The following is a 17,535-nucleotide window of genomic DNA, read 5'->3' as shown; positions in this document are numbered from 1 at the left end:
GTAATGCTTAATAATTTTAGCTGAGTTTAGGTAAAAACTAATTAAAAATTTTAAACATCATAACGAAAATTTCAAACAACTCATTGAATGGGCGTGTGATACTAATTCCAATTGTGCTTCCTATATTAACAACTAGTTGTTGCCTTCGGCTTCGCCCGCGTAAAATTTGGTTTGTCATATTTGTCACAAAAAGTTACAATATTTTTATTAACCCAAAATTTCAGGTTTTCAACTTCAAAACTGACGAAATTCGATACAATCTTTAAACCCCTATTTGGGGGTGGAAATTCCTGATTCCCTTCCTTGATGCTTATTTACACTATACAAAGAACCTACCTGCACGTCAGTGAGTGTCAGTCAATCAATAGGTACCCACTTAAACAATATTGAATAGCATCAGCAAAAAAAAACTGAAAGAATTAGAACGAAATACATTGGTAATCCTACTGATCCTACTCCTACTAAAATTATAAATACGTGAAGTTTGTGAGGATGGATGAGTGTAATGTATGTATTTACGTTTTTTACTTTTTCACGCCTAAAGAGCTCAAATGATTCAAATGTAAGTTGGTATATAGATGGATCATGACCTGGTATAACACATAGGTTAGGTTACCACGGTAACGCTGGTAAAACAGCAGGGAAGAGCTGGTATTGTATAAGTGGGTACCTATTGATTGACTGGCACTCTTATATTAACATACAGCCGAAGCTACTGAACCTACAATATGCAGGTAGGCGTATAGCGTAAATAGGCATCAAGAAAGAGGAAATCAGGAATTTCCGGCCCCAAGGGGAAAACACAAGGGTTTAAAGATTGTATTGAATTTCGTCAGTTTTGTTTAAATGGTCTGCCACGAAACTTAATGTGACTAACCACATTCTACGCGGGCGAACAGCTAGTAATTTATATTTTTACTTTAAAAATAGAGTAACTAAAAAAATATACCAACTGTATTAATTAATGAATAGCTTCGAGAATCGGATTATGTTACCTATTGAGAAATTTCGCCATACCAACATAACCGTCAACGACGTTTACGCTCACGGGTCTGCCCGCGTTCTCGGCGATGGCGCTTCATTGCTTAGACCCCCCTACCCCACGCATCGTCCCACCGTCGTCATACAGTAGACGCGACGCGTAATGGCTTACTGCGTTGCGTCAAGAATTTGAGAGATATTTTAAAATGTGCATTTTAAAAAAATATCCAATTTAATTGTATTTATGGCTCAGTATTTTGCATATAATGGCTACCATATAAGAGGTGGATATATGCTATCACGGACTTTTATTTAGAACTATTTGAGATGGACAATCTTACGGTACATACTCTTCATGTAACTCCACGGTAAAGGCAGCGCACGCCAAGATAGCTCCAGGGAGCAAGAATTTTTCCGGCTTTCTTATACTTATCGTTATATTATGACCAAAATTACACAAAACCTTTGTAAATTGTAGCATATATGTTATTCTGATGTATATAAGCTGTATTTATGTAAAGTTTCATCTGAATCCGTTCAGTCGTTTAGGCGGAAAACAGCCACAAACATACATATATATATATATATATATATATATATATATATATATATATATATATATATATATATATATATATATATATATATATACATCCCGCTATTCTTTTTGCGTCCATACATTGTATATTTACATATGATCCAGCGTCCTCCACCTTTCTACGTCCGTATACGGACGCCGAAAGGTTTTTCTGTTATGGTGTCGTCATAATATCAATAAAGCGAGTGCACGAAAAAGTATTCAGTAATAGTTAATCTGGTGATTCATATTTTCGCGCCATAAATTGTCGGAAACCCCGAGTTTGGTCTGAATGATGGTTACGTCAGGACGCAAAAAAGGTTGTTGAATGTACAGCCAGTTCCCGAAAGTGGTTCATGTCTTTCTTCGCTAGGGGGTGTTCGCGTCGACACAAGTATATCTTGTTGTATATTTTTGCGACATGTCGCAGACGATTGAAACTCCGCAAATCTGACAACATTGTATATTCCGTGTATTCTATGGGAATGTCCAAAATTCATGAGAATTGGGTAGTTGTTCGTTCCGTGACAAATGATATGTGTTGTGTTGTGTTGTTCAATATGGAAAATTTGAGAGCAATGAATTCCAGTGCACGGTCCAGCAGAATACTCCAAATGTGCCTTAATTCTGGAACTGAGTCTATAAAATTACCAGAGAAAAATAATATTCTTCCTGAAGGTAAGAAATGAGTGTTAGATAATAGTAATGAGTTTGGTGTTTCCTTACAATTTGTGTACTTTTCATATTACAGTGCATATTATGAGTGCAATAGGTGAATGACGATAAATTGTTTCGAATATTACCTCGGAATGAAAAAACATTTTGAATGTCAATTTTTTTCTACAAGAGGTCACAGCGCGAGTTCTCGGCAAGAACGATGTCATGGGCTTTTGCACTGCTCACACTGCACTGCTACCTCTGTAATCTGTTAGTAACGATTTTCAAAATAATTGCATTTCTTCAAACAGTTTTGTTCGACTAAAATTTCAAGAGATATTTTTTTCCACAAATAATCGATTTTGTTAGTGATCAAGGTACAAGCACTTGCATGCTGCAGCCTTTAAGATTAGAATTTTACGATATTTAGAGTGACCTAATTTGATGAGTTTTTCCACTACTTGACTCAAGAATACACTGTGTCCGAGATAAGAATAAACAGCATGGGGATATCGGAAACGGTAAGTGATATGGGGTCGATTGAATTAGAGAAAAGTAGCGCATTTATGTGCCTAATAATATGTCATTTGGGAAATTTTAATATTCCGAGTGATTTCGGAGATATCCGAGAAAAACCAAAATTTGTGAATTTCGTTTTTTTTTTCAAATTCAAAACAAATAGCACTTTGCCATGAACACTTTTTAGGCAGAACGTAAGCAGAATTTTTCTGTGACGTTTCGTCTTGTAGAAAACATCATCAACTAAACCAAAGTATAGCCTGTATTGTACTCCATCGTGGATACAGCAATGTATTACATAATATGATTTCATGACCATTTCTCACGCCAAATGAGGAGTGATTACTTAATCTGCTTTTCCTCAATTTTAGATAGTAGTTACGCGCTGGAAAAAATGTCATATTTTGATACTCGAAGTAAATTGATTAGTCTTATTCAAAATAAAATTTAACTTACCACTTGCAGGAATTTTTGCGTTGCTGAATATAAAGATGAGTCGCAATTTCAAAAGTTTACTTTATGAAATGTAATTGTAATGTAATAATTAGGAGCTCTTATGTATTATAAAAAAATAAACAGAAATTCATAACAAGGGTTCAAATAACCCGTCGTTATTTTCTGAGCACAGGTACGCTCGTCTCACAGACGAATTTAAAGCTTGAGTTTACATATTGGGGACAATATTGTTAAAGGCCGCAGTAACCAATCTTAGCAAATCTTCTTCATTTTGAAAATTATGAGAGAACATTTGATTTTTGGTATATCTCCGAAGAAAAAAGTCTAGTGGGGTTAGGTCGGGGGACATTGCAGGCCATTGTGTCACTATGAGTACAAATTCACTGTCCTGGGCAGTTCAAATAATCACAAGCAATTCTAGCGTTATGTGCTTAATCACCACCTTGTTGAAACCAGCAGCTGTGAGTAACCCCTAAAGGCAAATTATGTAAGCGTCTTCCAAATCCTTCACTAACAAATTCATGTTCCGCTCTTTTGTTGAATCGTTTTGGTAGATGAAAGGCCCAATTACATTCGTACCGAGATTCTCAACCCACATGGTAAAATCGAAACGCTTATTAAAAATGCCATTGTTGGTGAATTAGGTAGGTAGCGAGATGTAAAATTAGGAACGGCAATATGTCAACAATTCTACCAAACAACAGTATTATTATGACAATATAACATTGAGTGTCACTTTTCCCAGCGCATACTATTTAAAATTGAAGAAAAGCAGGTTAAGTAATCACTTTTCATTTTGCGCGAAAAATGGTCATGAAATCATATTGTGTGATATGTTGCTACATTCAAAATGAAAAATGGAGTCGTATACAGGGTATACTTTAGGTTAGGCCCATATGAAAATATAAAGTTGATGATGCTTTCTACAAGACGAAACGTCGAAGAAAAATTCTGCTTATGTTATCGTGGAGTCCTCAAAAAGTGGTCTTGACAAAGTGCTATTTGTTTTACATTTCTTCCGAAAATAAATCTAGGAGAAAATAAAAACGAAATTCTCAAATTTTGGCTATTCTCGGATATCTCCGAAACTACTCATAATATTGACACTTCCTGAATGGCATATTATTAGGCACATAAATGCGCCACTTTCCTTTAATTCAATCGACACCGTAATACTTACCGTTTCTAATATCCCCATGCTGTTCATTTTTATTTGTATAACTGGGTTAGTGATAGTACTGATCCTCTTTTTTTGATTTAGATTTTCGAAGAAGATAATCGAATTTATATAAATTTTATTTTCTAATTTTTTCTAGGTTTTCCTGCATGTTCCAGTACTATACAAGATACACAAATTTTATCAATTCCATTGAAAATACATTCAGAGAATAACTCCGTAAAGAGTTGTTTGTTTTCATCTGACAGTGATGATGACCCAACTTATCTACCAGATTCTGATTACGACTGTGATGAAAATGAAACCATGGGATGTCGGACTGAAAATTATGCATTTCGAGTGAGTAAAATGAATAGTCCAAAATCTCTTTGTTTTATTCAAAATTCTGACAAACAATCCATTTCAACTCAAAAAACTCAGTTTAATAATCCAAATTCTCCAATTCATATGAACTACGAGCAACGATACATGTTTATTTTAATTAATCAAATGGGCTGAGTGCATTTAATTGCTGGAAAAGTTAGCCTAGCCTTCAACTAATTTATGAAATCTATGCATTAAGAGAAATAATTCGGATAAATTTTTCATAAGGTTGAGTGAAATTATTCCTTCTGGTATTTGATATTCACTTTTTCTCTTTAGGCCGAATGTCACTTATCACAATCTTCTATCAAATTGTTTTTTATTCAGGCAGCTGTCGGAAGTCATCCTAGTTCATCATTCAAGAATAGAATGTGTAACGTAGACCTATCACATCATGAGTCTTCTGAAGATTTTTACATACCAGAATGCAAAAAAATAGTCATAATATCCAACAAAATCATTAAAAATTCTGATACACCAGAACACAGCCAGATTGCCGAGCAAAATATATTGCAACCAGTTTCCTTGTTGGTCAGTGATGAAACGGTAAGAATAATATGTTCTGTGTTGATAATATTATTGATAATAGGGTTTTATTGATGATGGGTCAAAATGGGTGTTTCCGTTAACCAGCTGTTATCGTCTTACAACAACACTCGAGGTCGAAACTTATGCTAACTGAGGTTCACCAATGTCTTACCTCTCAAAGCATGAGTAGGACGCATCAACCAACTGAATACCGTTGGAACATATGGAGTTGAATTCAATAAAAAACGGGGAAACGTGAAAGCGCAATGTAAAGCATGGTTTGAAATTTCCGCCAAGAAACAGAGGTTATAGTCTACAAGGCAAGTGATCAAGGGTCGAGTTTTTTAAATCTCATTATTAAAGGATTCAAGTTGACAAGTATATACTCCTTCCCAAACATACACACACCACATGATCGCAAAGACATTAATCATAATGTGTTACCATTCTTTTTTTATTTTTTCATTAAAACCTAATCTTTAATTAGTCAATGCTATAAAACTAAACTTTTCGTTTAAACTTCCTAACCATATTATCTCCTAATAAGGACGGTAAGTAGAAATTGAACTGCAAAGAAATAGTATTACATCTACATATGGAATCTATTGAAAACTTTCTTTGAAAGAGTATTTACTCTAAACTATAGAAGAACTGTTTGATGTATAAATTCAGTCGAATAGTTGGTTAGCGTGAGTGCTAACTTCTACTATTATGAATGCGGAAATGATCCCTACTCTGGAACGAAGGGTGTTTGATACATATCTTCTATTCCATGCTACGAATTGCATATTATAACGAAAAACGTCGCTAATTTTTTGCTTGTACATGCTTTACTTTTGAGGGTTTGTATGGAGATCACAGTTGGTTGACGAAAAAACACAGTTTTAGCTAACCTTAAAAATTGGACAACGAAAGTCTTAAATTCATTCAGTTCAAATTTCAGTGCAATCATTTTGTTACAGAATGCAGATGGTGACGAAAATATCATTTCAAGTACAACAAGTGAACACGTTGAATTGGTAAATGAAGCAGGTATCAGTAAAACACAAAAAAATTCCAGAACAACAATTTATAAAAGTATTCGTAATCCAGATTTTTGCTTTTTTTGCGAAACGGAAGTAAAAAATTTCGCAAGACACATTCAACGCAATCATGGTGGGGAAACAGAAGTACAAAATATTTTAGCTTTACCACCTAAATCCATCGAAAGAAAACGCGCTATTGCTTGTCTGAGAAAAAAAGGGAACTTCATTCAGAATTCAACGACTTTTTCAAAACCAGTACATAAGAGCCTGCTCAAAGACTCTGAAGAAAATTACATTCCTTGTCCCTTCTGTTTGGGATTTTATTCTCGTAAACTCTTATGGAAACATAAGAAAATTTGCGGGACAAAATTTGGTGCTACGTGTCGATCAGACTAATTTAGACTTGAAAACTAAAGTATTTCCACGAATGATAGCAGACAAAGTTTCTCTAATTGCCAGAAAGGATTCCCTCATATGTGCCTTTGGATCTAGATACCTAAACACACACAGAGAATTTCATCAAATTAACGTTTGTTCAAGAAAAATGAGGGAATTGGCAAAAGTTTTGATGGAATCCGAAAAATTGAATTCCTCCATAAAAAATTTATTTGATCTCCTTCAGCCACAATACTTCGATCTCGTGGTTCAGAGCGTGAAGATTATTGCCAAATATGATCCGCAAAAAGAAGAGTTCAAATCACCTACTTTTGCTATGAATATAAGTAGGTCCTTGAAGGACTGTTGCGATATAGCAATTTTGCATATTATAAAACGGAAACATAATTATTTGAACTTGACTGCCTCTGAAGCTGAAGCACATGTTGGACTATTTAAAAAATTATTAGAAACTACATGGAAACATGAAATTTCGACTAAAGCAGGAAATGACCTAAACACGAAGACTTGGAATAAAATAACTCTGGTTCCCTTGGCAGCAGACTTAAAGTTGTTTAGGGACTATTTGATAGAAAAGGGAACGAAGGCAGCACAAAACCTGAAACAAAATATTAAAAACTTTAAAGCTTTCAAAATTTTAATGGAGACTATATTTTGCAGATTACTTCTTTTGAACAGAAGGAGAGTTGGAGAACTGCAAAGAATAAAACTGGCAACCTATATGTACACAGAAAAAAGTAATAATAAAAATTATGAGGAATTCGCCGATGCCGTAACCCCAGCAGAGAAATTATTATTGAAAAATTTCAAAAGGGTTGTTACTAGAGGAAAAAGGGGTAGAGGAGTTCCAGTTCTTTTCAGTACAGATGTACAGGACCATATGAAATTGTTACTTCAGGCACGATCTGAATTTGTTAATGAATCTAATTTATTTTTATTTGCTAATCCTGCATCAAAAGAGCAGCCTTTAATAGGATACAAAGTCATTCAGAAGCATGCGCGATTGTGTGGCGCGGTGAATCCGGAAGCATTAACCTCAACAAAGTTGAGAAAACATTTGGCTACTTTAACTCAAGTTTTCAATATGACTCAAAATGATATAGAGCAGTTAGCTACGTTTATGGGTCATACAATAGATGTACATAAGCAGGTGTATCGTCTTCCTGATGATGTATATCAGACTGCAAAAATTGCCAAGTTGTTGATGCTAATGGAAAGAGGGGAAGCAGGAAACTACAAAGGAAAAACTTTAGATGAAATAGATTTGAAGATGGATGATGACATTCTGGAAGAAGAAGATGCAGAAAATTATGACATGAAAAATAATTTGGAAATTACTGAGGGCATAAATGATTCAGCCAATACTCTAGACGAAGACATTGAGGCATCGCAACAAAATATAAGAGAATCAATTCCCACAGTGAACAAAAATGCAAATAATTTCAAAAAGCGATTGCTAGTACCTTGGACAAATCAACAAAAAAAAGTTGTTACAAAATTCTTTCAGAATCACATCAATATGAAGAAACCTCCCAGACGACACGAATGTGAAAATCTGATAAGCAAATATCCTGAATTGCTGGAAAATAAGTCTTGGGCAAAAATCAAAGTATTCATCCAAAATGTATACAAAAAGAATATTTAATTTGGACTTTTACTTTTTTGTTTTGATGTTTTAGTCAATATTGATGTCAATGAATAAAGTTTCTTTTACTTTTTTGTTTTGATGTTTTAGTCAATATTGATGTAAATAAATAAAGTTTCTTTTTGATTTTTCAGTTTACTGATATAAAGTCTCCTGTCACACCATATCTCTTTTTTTATTCTCTTCATTTGATTGGCATTGCATCATGTTGTAATGATATCTCATTACATTCACCATGAATCTATCGATTCGTGGTGAATGTTGCTAGTTCGGACTTCCACTGTCTAATATGGTGTTAACAGGTTCGAAATCAATGCTGTTGGGAAACAAATTTATTGTAGCATGAAAATTAAAATAAATCAATTACGGGTTGTACAAAAGCTAAGATATCAATTACAATTAACAATAAAACGTGATAATAAAAACAAACAAAAAACAGAAAAAAAATCACAGTAAAAAATAAGAAAAATTTATAAATCTATGAAAATAAGCTAAAAATTGAAAGATTTCGAACCAACTTACTTCAAACCAAGTTACTTTGGGTGATGACGTCAACACCCGAAGACGATTGTGGATACTAACAATCGAAACGTCGTCAAATAACTTGGTTTGAAATCTTTTAATTTTTCCTTTTTAATTTTCAGATTATTGTGTCTATATATTTTTTTTGTCTTATTTTTTCACTGTGAATGGAAGTCCCAACTAGCAACATTCAAGAACTTTTTACGTCCATACTGTATACAATTAGTGTTCCAGAGGTACAAATCAAATCAGCACCACTTCTGTATGCATATACTGGTATTCTGGATATATACCCCTTCCACTCTATTCTCCTTGACTAGAAGTGGCAACACTGCAGGACGCAGAAATGATTACAGATTGAAAAATAAAATACTTGAGGACGCAAAAAAGGTTGATTAATATGTCGGAATTTGAAATATACAAGGAAGCCGAATCGGTTTCATTATGTACGGATTCAGAAATGGTGGTATGATATAAATATGTGGTAAACTCTTTTAATTTTGAAGTTAGTTTAATATACTTTGTAGCTATCTGTTGGAAAAAGCCTGAACTTCACATCTATCATTACAGAATCCTGTATACTCATATGGACGCAGAATCACCACCTTCATGTAAAGACGCAGAAATGATAGACGGATGTATATATATATATATATATATATATATATATATATATATATATATATATATATACATATATATATATATATATATATATATATACATATATATATATATATATATATATATATATATATATATATATATATATATATATATATATATTCAGTCAACACACAAGTAAATTGTTCCTGTTATAATTGAGTGTTTTGTTGTGAAAAAATTGACGATAAATATTGAATTTACTGTCATTAATTAGAGTTTTGAAAGCTCTTTGAACTGATGAAGTGGTGACTCTAAAAGTATAAATTGTGAAGCAAAAATCTAGAATAACTGCAGCTCATAACCTACTGTGAACACGAAAAAGTGTTGTTTACCATTTTTTTTTTCTCTTTGAACTTTTTACATCGGAAATAGAAAACATCGAAACAAACAATTAAAAAAAAAACATCCAGTGGCGTGTCGGAAATAAGTAATAACCAGCTCATTGAATCCAACCACTTTTATATCTTTTATTTTTCCAAAATGGTCAACTTTAGTTGTTGTAAAACCAAAACAATGCCATCCTATTTCATTTGCACAAAATGCTCAAGTATATTTCACAAAGCATGTGTGATACGTTGTAAAAATGCATACAAATTCATCAAGGATCACAAAATAATTTGCTGCCAAAATACTTCAGAAGATACTGAACAGAGTTCCCTTTTTGAAAAAAGTATGTTGGAGAAAACTATTGATGAGTTAACTGAAGATGCGGAGGCTAAGGACAGGCACATAAACAAATTGAAAAATGAAATGAATGAATTCATGGAAAATGCTATAAAATCGGAAGAGGAATTGTGTATTTCAATAAAAAATCAAAAAAAAATTATACTGGAAGCAAAATTGCAGATAAAAGAACTGCAAAAAATAATTGAGCAACTGAGCAGTAGACCTACTTGTTCAGTTTCAACACAAACTATTTCTGGAACTACGAAGCAAATTGGTGTTCAAACCAGTATTGAAAAAAAAGCACATCTGCACAAACAGAATATGATAAAGAAGATATGGCAGGGATGGGAACAGAAACCTCAAACGAATATGAACAAGTAGTAAGTAGACATTCGATTGAAGTTGTAACCCAACCTAAATTGAACATGCAGCCATCTGAAAATAACATTGTCATGGATGATCTAGAAGCAACTACAAATGATAATTTCAGAAAAAAATACTCATCACTGGAGATGAGTATGCACTGAATTTTTCACATATTCTACAGAAAGTCTTGGACACTGACAAATATCGAATAAAAAAAAATGTTAAGCCCTTCTCTGAAATTTCTGACCTGACAGGAAACATATTTAATGACACACTTAAATATGGTTCTGAAGATTATGTTTTAGTAATGTGTAATACAAACAATATAAGTAATACCAGAAATTTGTACAAATCATTGAAACAAATACTGCCGATTTGTAAATACACGAATCTGCTACTGATTATCGAGTGTAATTGCCCGATAGATAAAATCATCATCAACAAAATGAAAAGAGAGATAAATTTTTTTACGAAACGTAATGTAGGCACGTAATGTAGGCATTGAAATGTTTGCGGATTATAGACAAGTAGGTAGCAAATTTGTTGTACTTGACAATGTGAAATTATATCTTTCACGCAACAAAACAGGTTGTACTGTTCTTAGATCAATTCAGATTGATGACAAACTTGCTACACATTCAAATTATGTAAGTAACGATAATTTTTTAGAAAATCGTCCAAGTCTGACAACAACTATGTAGAGGATTGTCTTATTTTGGACTCCCACTACAGAGATATTATAAATATTGATCATATTGGTTTAGATATAGATGGTAATTTTTATAGTTTTTTCAGATTTTTGCATGTGAACGTTCAAGGCTTTATAAACAATTTAAATCTCATTGATGTGATGGTTAATTATCACAATGTTGACATTTTGTGTTTGTCTGAGCACTGGATCACAAAAGACAATTTCAATAAAGAATATTTCACTAACTATAAAGTAGTTACGATTTTCACTAGACAGAACCACATTCGTGGGGGAGTTCTTATTCTAGCAAAGAAGTCAAATCAGCAAATTGACGAAATTTCTGTTATCAAAAATTTATCTGTAGAATCTCATATTGAAATGTGTGCGGTTTGTTTGAGAATTGATGGTAAAAAAATTTGCGTAATAACTGTGTATAGGCCACCCGATGGCGACATAAATATTTTTATCAATTGCTTGACCCAGGCAATTAGCACGGCTACGGATCGTTCAAATTATTTGATATTGTGTGGAGATTTTAATATAGATTTTCTCAAGGCATCAGACAAAGATACAAAACTTCTTAAAGATATTTTTGATTGTTACCTTCTAGAAAACCACTATATGGGCCCAACTAGAATTTTTACTTATAGGAATGGTCATACTAGTTCTACTTGTATCGACTATATGGTCACTACCCGACCTAATGATACTTTCAAATGTGAATTGATTCAGCCAAATGTATCTGACCACTTAGGCCAACTTTTGACTTACTCTTTGAGTAGGGTTGCCATTGAGGATGGGGACATGTGTGTCAAAAGTGTAGCGAAGCGTCAATTGTATCCCGAAAACATTATGGAGCTTCGAACATATCTGATGTCTGTCGACTAGATAGAATTATACTACCAGGATGTGACAACTTGTTTTTCTTATTTTCTGGACCAGATTTCATGGTGCTTCAATGTCTCGTGCCCTATCAAAAATATAAAACTCAAACAAAAAATTTCCAAGCCATGGATAACAAATGATATCATACGAGAAGGAAAAACATTAAAAGACATGTTCTGGCTTATTTCTTCTAGTAACACTGTAAACCCTGATATGATGCATAGTTATAGGGCAAAACTAAAAAATCACAGATTAAAAATCAAACAAGGAAAGACCTACTATTATAATGCAAAAATATATAACTCCAACAATAAAACTAAACAAGTATGGACTATCATAAATAATGAACTTGGGAAAAAAACTAAAAATAAAAAACCAGAATGTATAGCTTTGAAATATAACAATCAAGAAATTGAAGATCAACATACGGTTGCAGATTTGTTTGCCAGGCTTCAGCGGCTGCAACAGCAATTTCGGATCATTTTGGATGTAACTTAGTTCTACCGTGTACTTTTGCCCAGAATATTGTCGTTCAAAATGAATTCGATCTCTCAGAAATTTCACCGCTTGAAGTTTTGAAAACTTTAGATAATATGAGGAACAAAAATTCAGCTGGTATTGAGATATGTCTATTGTTACTGTAAAGCAAATTATTGATATAATTATTGAACCATTAGTTTTTTTGCTTAACCAGTCCTTTTATGGGGGTTTTTTCCCAGATGAATTGAAGAGGGCTCTTGTCTTTCCACTGCACAAAAAAGGTCGGAAAACAGAAATTGACAATTATAGACAGATTTCGTTGATTTCATCCTTTTCAAAACTCTTTGAGAAAATAATAGGTAATAGAATTTTGATGTATATTGAACAAAATGACCTATTCTGCAATAATCAACATGGTTTCAGGAAGAGTAAATCAATTGAATCTGCATCTTATCAACTATTGAACTATATTTATGCACAAGTGGATAATAATAATCTGGTTTTTTCACTTTTTTTAGATCTATCAAAAGCATTCGATACTGTTTCTTCCAAATTTCTATTGAAAAAATTACTAGTAATGGGTTTTCCCAATAATGTGTTGTGTTGGATAGAATCGTACATGGAAAACCGTAGTTTGGTGGTTAAATGTAATGGAATTACATCAGTTCCTTATGATGTGAAACTAGGTGTTCCACAAGGGTCTGTTCTGGGTCCATTGTTATTCTTGACTTTTATCAATGACTTGCCTGAATTCATATCAGATTATCACATAACTATGTACGCTGACGATACTACAATCACTGTTTCTGGAAAAAATGAGAATGAATTATCGATGAAAATTAATTTAGTTATTGACGAATTCAGTAGTTGGTGTCAACGTAACAAACTGATTTTAAATAAATCTAAGTCAGTGCTGATGAAAACATTTGTTAGGAGGGATTTCTGTTGTAATTTAGTCACTTTGAATGACATAAAAATATCAAAAGAAGTTGATTTTCTTGGAACTATTTTAGATGAGAATCTCACCTGGAGAAGTCAAATACAAAAAGTGTGCAGTAAACTCAATTCCGCTTATTATTCGATCAAACAGTTGAAACATTGTTTAGATAGGTTTGGTTTACTGAATGTTTACTTTGCGAATGCATACTCCCACATTAGTTTCAACATAATGGCTTGGGGATGTGCAAAGGAATTTTCTAGAGTTTTCATCTCTCAAAAACGACTGATAAGATTGATATTCAACCTGGGGTACCAAGAAAGTTGTAGACCCGTTTTCAAAAGAGAACGCTTGTTGACTGCACCCGCAATTTATATAATGAAATGTGTCATTTTTGTGCACCGGAACCTTGACTTGTATATAACGAACTTGAGCATTCACGGTCGAGATACTCGATATGCTACTGCTCTGAGGGTCCCTTCACATAAGAGTGAATTCTTCAACTTTGTTCAGTAAGAAAGTTAAAAACTTATTACTGGACAAATGTTACTACAGTCATAAGGAATATTTAGAGGATTCTTTCACAGAAGGATAATAAGATATATAATCGTGCTGAATTTTCACTTGCTGTTTTGCTTTAGTTTCAGTGTTCTGACTGGCGATTTTATCGTTTTTTTTTTTTTTTTTTTAAATATGTGTGTACATGTTTGTAAATATATGTATATATGTAAATATATACATATGTATATTTATTTGACTACGGCAAGGAAAATTGCCACATTTTTTTTTATTCATTTTTCAATTAGCATTTTATATATCTATATGTACCTATACCTTTGTATATGCAAATATTAATTTTTATTCAAGCTTTGATCCCATAATTTTATTCATAAGTGACATACTGTTTTTTGTAAATAATCATTGACCTACCATATATACGCTATGTATCACAAATGGTGAATAAATATTATTATATATATATATATATATATATATATATATATATATATATATATATATATATACATTTATCCATCCTCACAAACTTTCAAATTTATAATATTGGTATAGAAGTATAGATTTGAATCATATGATGTTCTACCTATGTAATGACTATCTAATACTTTGCAAACCATCTTTTGACAGGGGCATTAGTTCAACCAGGACTACAGAGAAAATTTTCTTTTATGGCATTAAAACTTTTAGGATTTGAGGACTCCTACCCGGAGTCCTCAAATCCTTGTCCTGGATAACTATAGGTCGACCACTTCGGGGTTCATATTCGAGGCTAAAGTCTCCGAAATGAAATTTCGCAAACCAAAGTCGATCTTTGCGTTCATTAACACTATCATTGCCAAGACAGTAGAATTAATATTTATCGAGATATGGAGCTACAAAAACAAATTACATTAAAACGGACAAAACTTTTGAAACAACCATAGTAATTCTTGTCCATTCAATGAGTTGGAAAAATTTTCTTCTATGATATTCAAAATTTTCAATCAGTTTTTACCTGAACTCGCGTAAAATTATCAACAAGTACGTTGGTAGAAGTCATATTATTCAAATTGTTATATAAAGTAAAAAATAAATATAATTGAGTCATCATGAAAACGCTCGAGAAACTAATTGTATAGCGAAACAAGTGTTGAGGTTTGGAAAAATGACCAGTGAAAATCTCACAATAACTTGAATATGGTATGGATTTTCATCAAGTATCGAGCAATACCATCCCATATGACCCGAATTTTAAAATATCAGTCCATTGCAATTTCTCAAAACCATAACAGATGACAATTTATGCTGCTAATGCAAATTTTGTGGTCGTGTGTGGTTTTCACTAATAGGTATATTTTCATTTTCAAGATAAGCGAAACCATTATCAATTTTTTGTCAGCAACTAGCGAAAATGATAAAATAAAAATGAGAGCAATTAGTCACGAAAGACTAAAACTTGTGGGAAAGAAAGATTTTGACTTCCTACTTTATCTTATGTATTTCAAAAATAATAAGACTATAATTATTATATTTGAATGTGTAAATACAGAAATTCCTTGACACGATTGCGGATAATGCGTTTCAAAATGAATTCTAAAGATATGGAATAAAAATCAGCACAGAAGTTTGCCAGGAACAGTCTTATTAGCTACATGTTGATGCCCGCGACTTCGTTTGCGTAGAATTTGGTTTGTCACATCAAGTTTCGTGACAAACCATTTTAAACAAATAGACCCAAAACATCGGCTTTCCAACTTCAAAACTGACTAAATTCAATACAATATTCAAACACCTATTCTTTCCCCTCAGGGGTGGAAATTCTTGATTCCCTTTCTTGATGCTTATTTATGTTATACAAAACACCTACCTGCATATTTCAAAATTCTAGGTTCAGTAGCTTCGGCTATACGTTAATATAAGAGTGTCGTGTCAGTCAATCAATAGATACCCACTTATACAATATGGAATAGCAACATCAAAAAAAACTGAAAGGATTAGAGTGAAGTTTGTGAGGATGGATGAATGGAATGTATGTAGTAACGTTTTTTACTTTTTCACGCCTGAACAGCTCAACGGATTCAAATGTAAGTTAGTACATAGATAGATCATGACCTGGAATAACACAAAGGGTACGTTACCACGGTAACGCGGGTGAAACACCGGAGAACAGCTACTATTGATTGACTGGCACTCTTATATTAACGTACCGCCGAAGCTACTAAACCTAGAATTTCAAAATATGCAGGGAGGTTCTTTGTATAGCGTAAATAAGCATCAAGAAAGGGAATCAGGAATTTCCACCTCCAGGAGGAAAAATAAGAGTTTAAAATGGTCTGTCACGAAACTTATTGTAACAAACCAGATTCTACGTGGGCGATGTCGCGGTAAACAGTTAGTAATTTATATGTTTACTATAAAAATACAATTACTAAAAGAATATGCCAACTCCATTAAGTAATGAATAGCTTCGAGAATCGAATTATGTTGCTTATAAAGAAATTCGCAAAACTAATAAAACCGTCAACGACGTCAGCCTTCACGCGTTTACCCGAGTTCGAGTCGCATTCTCGACGATGGCGCTTAGACCACCCCTCTACCCCTGCGCATCGTCCCTCGACGTCTTACAGTAGACGCGACGCGTAATGGCTTACTGCGTTGCGTCAAGTTAACCTTATCATGATAACTTTTGAACGATTCATCCAAATTAATTAGTGTAGAAGACAAAGTTTATCTATATTCTAAAATGTGCATTGTGAAAAAATTATATAATTTAATTGTATTTATGTCTCAGTATTTTGCATATAGTGGCTACCAGATAAAAGATATGCTACCGCAGAGTTTCATTTAGAATTATTCCAGATAAACAATCTCATGGTACATTATCTGCATGTAAATCCCACGGTATAGGCAGCGCACGTTAAATAATTATGACCAAAATTACACAAAACCTTTGTGAATTTTAGCCTATATGTTATTCTGATGTGTAAGCTGTATTTATGTGAAGTTTCATCTAAATCCGTTCAGTCGTTCAGGCGTGAAAGAGCAACATACATACATATATCCATTCTCACAAACTTTCACATTTATGTTAGTATAAATAGATAGATTATACATCAAATATCATTCAACTCCGTATGGTGTTACCTTTTTTATAGACCCTATATTTTTATACGAGCTTATTGACCAATAAAATATCTGCTCTATTACGGGATGTGTACTAATAAAACTGTATGTTTACACTGACAGTCACTAACAGTTCCTGTTTTCCAGAATATTCTTATTTGTATTCTCGAATACCAAGCATAATTTTTTGAAAAAATAAAAAGTAATGAAAATTAAGGGGATAGGTACCCTATTAAGGAAATATTTTGGTAGGTATAAATTAAACTGAAAGAAATCCTCTCAAGTGAAAGGTGGAAGGAAACAAAATCGTCGTTGAAAAAAAGAAAAAACAAAAAAGATTTTGTTAAAAACAGGCAGAAGGAATTCTCACGCATCAA

At 33.0% G+C, this 17,535-nt stretch overlaps 2 protein-coding genes across 2 annotated transcripts in view; one reads left to right on the top strand and one right to left on the bottom strand.

The window, feature by feature from the left end:
• The window catches only part of Hydr2 (abhydrolase domain-containing protein 2), a 92,845-nt gene that overhangs the window by 48,998 nt on the left and 26,312 nt on the right, over window positions 1–17,535 (bottom strand). The gene's annotated exons all lie outside the window — the stretch shown is intronic.
• Window positions 1,595–6,682, top strand: LOC141484900 (uncharacterized). Its single transcript, XM_074180554.1, has 4 exons — window positions 1,595–2,236; window positions 4,507–4,706; window positions 5,058–5,276; window positions 6,221–6,682. Exons 1-4 carry the CDS (start codon window positions 1,915–1,917, stop codon window positions 6,677–6,679), a joined length of 1,200 nt encoding a protein of 399 aa, XP_074036655.1. The 5' UTR covers window positions 1,595–1,914; the 3' UTR covers window positions 6,680–6,682.

Source organism: Leptinotarsa decemlineata, unplaced genomic scaffold (assembly GCF_025532065.1).
Source record: "Leptinotarsa decemlineata unplaced genomic scaffold, Ldec_3_MD MMD2_tig00026299_RagTag_RagTag, whole genome shotgun sequence".
Classification (NCBI taxonomy): domain Eukaryota; kingdom Metazoa; phylum Arthropoda; class Insecta; order Coleoptera; family Chrysomelidae; genus Leptinotarsa; species Leptinotarsa decemlineata.
Note: the sequence above shows the minus strand (reverse complement) of the source record. Positions and strands in the feature narration are given on the sequence as shown.